At 55.2% G+C, this 5,347-nt stretch overlaps 1 protein-coding gene across 1 annotated transcript; it reads left to right on the forward strand.

Annotated features, from left to right (window-relative positions):
- Positions 1–2,222: 2,222 nt before the first annotated feature.
- On the forward strand, positions 2,223–4,845 carry LOC106901564 (translation initiation factor IF-2-like; the record flags this gene model as incomplete). The annotated part of the gene is made up of 2 exons (XM_014964411.1): positions 2,223–3,056; positions 3,900–4,845. Coding segments are annotated over 2 exons (1,780 nt in total), but the record flags the coding sequence as incomplete, so codon positions are not given.
- Positions 4,846–5,347: the final 502 nt, after the last annotated feature.

The raw sequence follows: 5,347 nt of genomic DNA on the forward strand, positions 1-5,347 counted from the left end.
ACATGGGCTCCTCTGGTGCGGCACCAGGACAGGCTCTTACAACGCTTTGCAGTGAAGCTCTTCTCCATGTCGCTGTGACAATGAGCTGCTCTTGTCTGGCACTGTGAAGAGTGTGATGAATGACTGCAAAGGGTGGTGTTATGAAGAGGTATTCTGGGGCAATAGGATGATGGACTCCTTCAGGTTGCCATTGTGAAGGTTTCTCATGGTTGTAACATGATTATTGGCATCTCTGGGGTGGTGCAAGGAAGGGCTCCTTTGCTCTGCATCTGTGCCAGCATGGGTTCCCCCGGGGCTTTGCAACCATGGAATCCTGCAGGATGGTGCAACAATGGGCTCCTCCAGGGCATCTCACTGAAGGGCACCTTTGGTGTGGAATGGTGAAGGGCTCCTCTGCGGCAGAGCAATGTATATCTCTTGGCCTCTTTCTACACAAGACGGAGATCCACACAGCAGGGCTTTTCTTTCTGTACACAGAAGTGATCCAATCTACAAAATACAGACACCGCTGAGAACAGGATTTTGCTTACCTCTGTGCACAGCACATACACCAAGAGGAGAGGAAGGCTTTTCAGTCTATAAACACCACAGCCTATCCACAATCAGAACAGACACAGGCAAGGTGAAGAGAGGCTTTTCTGTCTACACACAGAATATGGGGACTAAATATGCATGTACACAGAAAAGACATGCCTCACCTATGTCTACATTTAGTATCTACCACCTGTGCACACATGACAGGCCAACAACAAGAAGAGACTTTTATGTCACTATACAGACTCTAGACTGTCTTCCTCAAGACTACACATGGACAGGCTAAGCCAGAGTTGGTTTCTCTGGATGTAGCCCCTAAGAGGAGATACTCTGCCTATAGAAAAGAGGTAATGAGGCTTTTCTCTCCAGACAGAGACTGCATTCCATCTGTATATAGAATGTACGCAGGCAAAATATGTCTTTACTGTCTAGTCATAGGCTAGATAGGCAGGGATTTTGTGTCTGCTTGTATAGTGTACCCTGGCTGTGCAGAGAACAGAAAACAACAGGAAGACTGCGTGCTCACTGGAGTAAAGCGTCTTTCTCCCCTCGCCACTGCCTGGGGAAGAGATGTCTGCTCCCCTGGCCGTTCATCCCAGAGACACCCTCCTCCTCCCCCGCCTCAGGGCTGTGCTGCTCCTGGCAGCTCCACAGCTGGCACCTCACACCCCAGACATTGCCTCCAATGGACCCCATGTCAGCCTTGACTGCTGAGAGCTGATCGGCAGAGCTCCCCGCAGAAGTTAAGCTTTCACCTTTCTAACAACAAATCTGAGTCATCGAGCACTGACACAAGCAAAAAGAATTACGCAAAAATCACACTAATCTGCAGGTTTTGCCTCAGCTTCTGGCAGACCTGGATCTTCAGAGTTTCAAGAGCTCTGGAAAGTTCCCACACTCTGGTATTTCCAGATTTTGATCTTTCTTACCACAGGGATATCCCTTGGCAGTGCCCGGTGTAGAAGAGCCCTGAGGAAAACTCCTGAGCAAACCCCAGCTGTGTGAGGTGCTGCACAAAGAGCAGGGCCCTTCCACAGGGCTGAACTGAAATGACTTTACCTCAGTTTGGCCAGTGGTTACTACAGCCACAGGGAAATTTGGCCAGCACGGCTTCAGCCAAACTGGTAAAGAATGGATAACAAATGGGAAATTGTGGATATTCTTTTGAGGGCACAACCGTCACTTCTGTTCAATCTTGCTAAAATCAAAGCTATTGCACCTGGAAGAGCTGGGAGGGGGCACTTAAAACTTCCAGCCTCCTGAGAGAGAGGCAGGTCTCGCTCCATGGCAGAGGCATTTAGGGCATCGGCATCCCTGAGGGGACACGTGAATGAGGAAAAACACAACAAATGCTGCAGGAACCATGAAAACAAATGCTCCTGCACAACGCCATCAGGCTGGGGTCTGAGAAAGAAAGCCTATCTGTGGTCCAAGAACATGCACCAGCCTCACCAACCCTGCACTGCTCCACCACGTCCCCAGAGCAACCAGGTTTGTCATGACAGGACGGCGAGGAATCAAAAGGGAGGAGGAGCAAAGGAAATTTAAATTAAATGAAAAATTCATTTTCTACGGACTCCAGTGCTCAGCCTCACACCGGCTGCAACCTCAGGTTTCAAACACCCAGTGGGATACCCACGCTCCGCTGCCTGAGCCACACTGGCGGCCTGGGGCCGCCCTCACGGCAGGGCGGGGCCGGGGCGGACCGGCCGGAGGCTCCGCATCCCCGAGCCGCCCGACCGCCGCTCCCCGCAGGAAAGCGGCTCTCTCCCTTCGCCGCTACCTGGCGACGAGGTGGCCGCTTCCCCGGGAACACCATCCTCCTCCTCCGAGCGGCGCCGCTGCCGGCAGCGCCACAGCCCGAGCCCCGGCCGTTGTCTCCAACGGTCACCGCGCCGGCCTGGACCGCCGGGACCTGACCGGCAGCGCTCCCCACCGGGAAGTGCCCGCCCGCCCGCCCTGAACCGGCAGCGCTCCCCACCGGGAAGTGCCCGCCCGCCCGCCCTGAAGCTCCGGAGGGAGCCGGGAGTCAAAGCGACGCCCGATGCAGAGCCCGCCCCGGGGGAAAAGCCGGGCAGGGCACGGCCAGGAGGGCGAGCTCAGTGCAGGCCAGCACCTCATCTCAGCCCCGGCCTCATCCCACTTGAAGCCCCCCACCTGTGGAAAGCCCCAGCCCCGCACTACAGACCCGCTCCGGCCTCCCCAAAGCGGGGCAGGGCAGGCGGCGGCACCCCTGCTGACCACCCAGCCTCTCCCCGCCGCAGCACCGCGCTGTCCCCCCGGCCAATGCCCTGGCACCCGTCGCTAGGCGACGGCAGCCCCCGCTGGGCCCCGGGGCCTCCTGCACCCCCGGGGCCATCCCGGCACTTCGGCACCCCCGTTCCCACACAGACCCAACATGGGGGAGGGCTTGGAGCTGCAGGGAGGGCTGTGGCCATGCACCGCTGGGCGCAGGAGCGGCAAGGCCCGGTTAATGCCTTCTCTCAGCAAGAAAAAAGGCGTCCAAGCCAGCCAAAAAACACGTCGGGGGTGTTGCACAGACCACCACACCCACAAAGTCCTCCTCCCCGCCCAGTGGAGGCAGCCACAAAATCATCAGCACTGCAGATAAAGAGGGGATTTGGCCCAGCCCTCCCATGTCAGTATCAACAACGGTTCATGTTGACTCCCCTCAGCAAAAACAAAAAGGAATAAACATAGTAAAACACCACAGCTGAGCCTACAGAAATCTCCCATTCCCTCGTCCAGGCACAACCTTGGTTCAGCACAGGCAAAATAGCTCTTGTGGGAACCACAAGGACAGCACCTCAGAGATGCATTACTTATTAGACATATTATTAACCAGTTAAAGTGTGAGAGGAAAAAAAAAAACCACATTCAGAATCCACCTGCTAATCTCCAAAACACCCCAAGTACATAAATTATTATCTTTCTTGAGCTCTTTGAGACCTGCTGATTACAAGTGCAATGCAAAAGTTGAGCTTTCACCTTTCTAACAACAAATCTGAGTCACCGAGCACTGACACAAGCAAAAAAGTTACTCAAAAATTACACTAATCTACAGGTTTTGCCTCAGCTTCTTGCAGAGCTGAATCTTCAGAGTTTCAACAGCTCTGGAAAGTTCCCGCACTCTGGTATTTCCAGATTTTGATCTTTTTCATCACAGGGATATCCCTTGGCAGTGCCCGGTGTAGAAGAGCCCTGAGGAAAACCCTTCAGCAAACCCTGGCTTAATGAGGGGCTGCACAAAGAGCAACCTTTCCACAGGGGTGAACTGAAATGGGGTGACTTTACCTCAGTTTAGCCACGGAAAACACATTTTCCACCTACTCCAGTGCTCACCTTCACACCTGCTGCAACCTCAGGTTTGAAACACCCTCTGGGACAACCGCCCTCCTCAGGGGGCCTGGGGCCGCCCTCACGGGCAGGGCGGGGCCGGGCGGAGGCTCCGCCCCCCTGGGGGTGCCCCACCGACCGCCGGAGGGAAGCAGCTCTCTCCCTTCTCGGCTACGTGGCGACGAGGTGGCCGCTTTCCCGGGAACACCATCCTCCTCCTCCTTCTCCTCCTCAGGGCGGCGCCGCTCCAGTCAGCGCCTCAGCCCGCGCCTCGCGCCTCGCGCCCCGACCGTTACCTCCAACGGTCACCGCGCCTCGCGCAAGGCAGCGCGTGCACCTCCGGAGGGGCGGGAAGGGGGAAGGAAGGGGCGGGGCCAGGGGAAGACGGGAATGAGGGAAAAAGCACCAAAACCTGCAGGAAACCCATATTCTCCACAGAAAGCCCATTGCCAGCAGAAGCCCATGCTGTCCATAGTAAGCCAATGCCCAGCAGAAGCCCATGGCCAGCAGAAGCCCATGTTCTCCACAGAAAGCCCATGGCCAGCAGAAGCCCATACTCTCCACAGTAAGCCCATGGCCAGCGAAGCCCATGCTCGCCACAGAAAGCCCGTGGCCAGCAGAAGCCCATGCCCACCACAGAAAATCAATGGCCAGCAGAAGCCCATGCTGCCCATAGCAAGCCTATGGCCAGCAGAAGCCCATGCTCTCCACAGAAAGCCTATGCCCAGCAGAAGCCCATGCTGTCCACAGAAAGCCCATGGCCAGCAGAACCCCATATTCTCCACAGAAAGCCCATGGCCAGCAGAAGCCCATGCTGCCTATAGCAAGCCTATGGCCAACAGAAGCCCATGTTCTCCACAGAAAGCCCATGGCCAGCAGAAGCCCACGCTCTCCACAGAAAGCCCATGGCCAGCAGAACCCCATATTCTCCACAGAAAGCCCATGGCCAGCAGAAACCCACGTTCTCCACAGTAAGCCTATGACCAGCAGAAACCCATGCTTTCCACAGAAAATCGATGGCCAGCACAAGCCCATGTTCTCCACATTCAGAACAGTTGCCCATTGTGGACGTTCATATTTTTGATACCTACCAACTTTTGAGGGAAGCTTCGACCCACAGTTGACAAAAGATGACCCTGTGCCCAAAAGCAGCCCACTGCCCCCTTTGCAGCGCTGGCCATTTTATTTTAAGCAGAAAACTCTTTTGCCACTCAACTGAAAAGCTTGAGTGTACGTGGATGTCCGTTTTCAACCATGATGGGACAATGTTCACAGGGCAGCCCGAGCCATGCCATGCTTCCCCTGCTGAATTTCAGCATTGTGCCCCAAAACATACCCGATACACACAGCTCCAATCACCTGTCCTGAAACACACTGGAACTTTTTAGTTACCTCTCTGGGAAGCTCAGGAAAGCTGTGAAACACAGCAAAGGCAAGATCCTCCAATGAAGCCTTTAGAAATCACACAGTTACACCA

The sequence above is a fragment of the Calidris pugnax genome, unplaced genomic scaffold, assembly GCF_001431845.1.
Source record: "Calidris pugnax isolate Ruff unplaced genomic scaffold, ASM143184v1 scaffold219, whole genome shotgun sequence".
Taxonomy (NCBI): domain Eukaryota; kingdom Metazoa; phylum Chordata; class Aves; order Charadriiformes; family Scolopacidae; genus Calidris; species Calidris pugnax.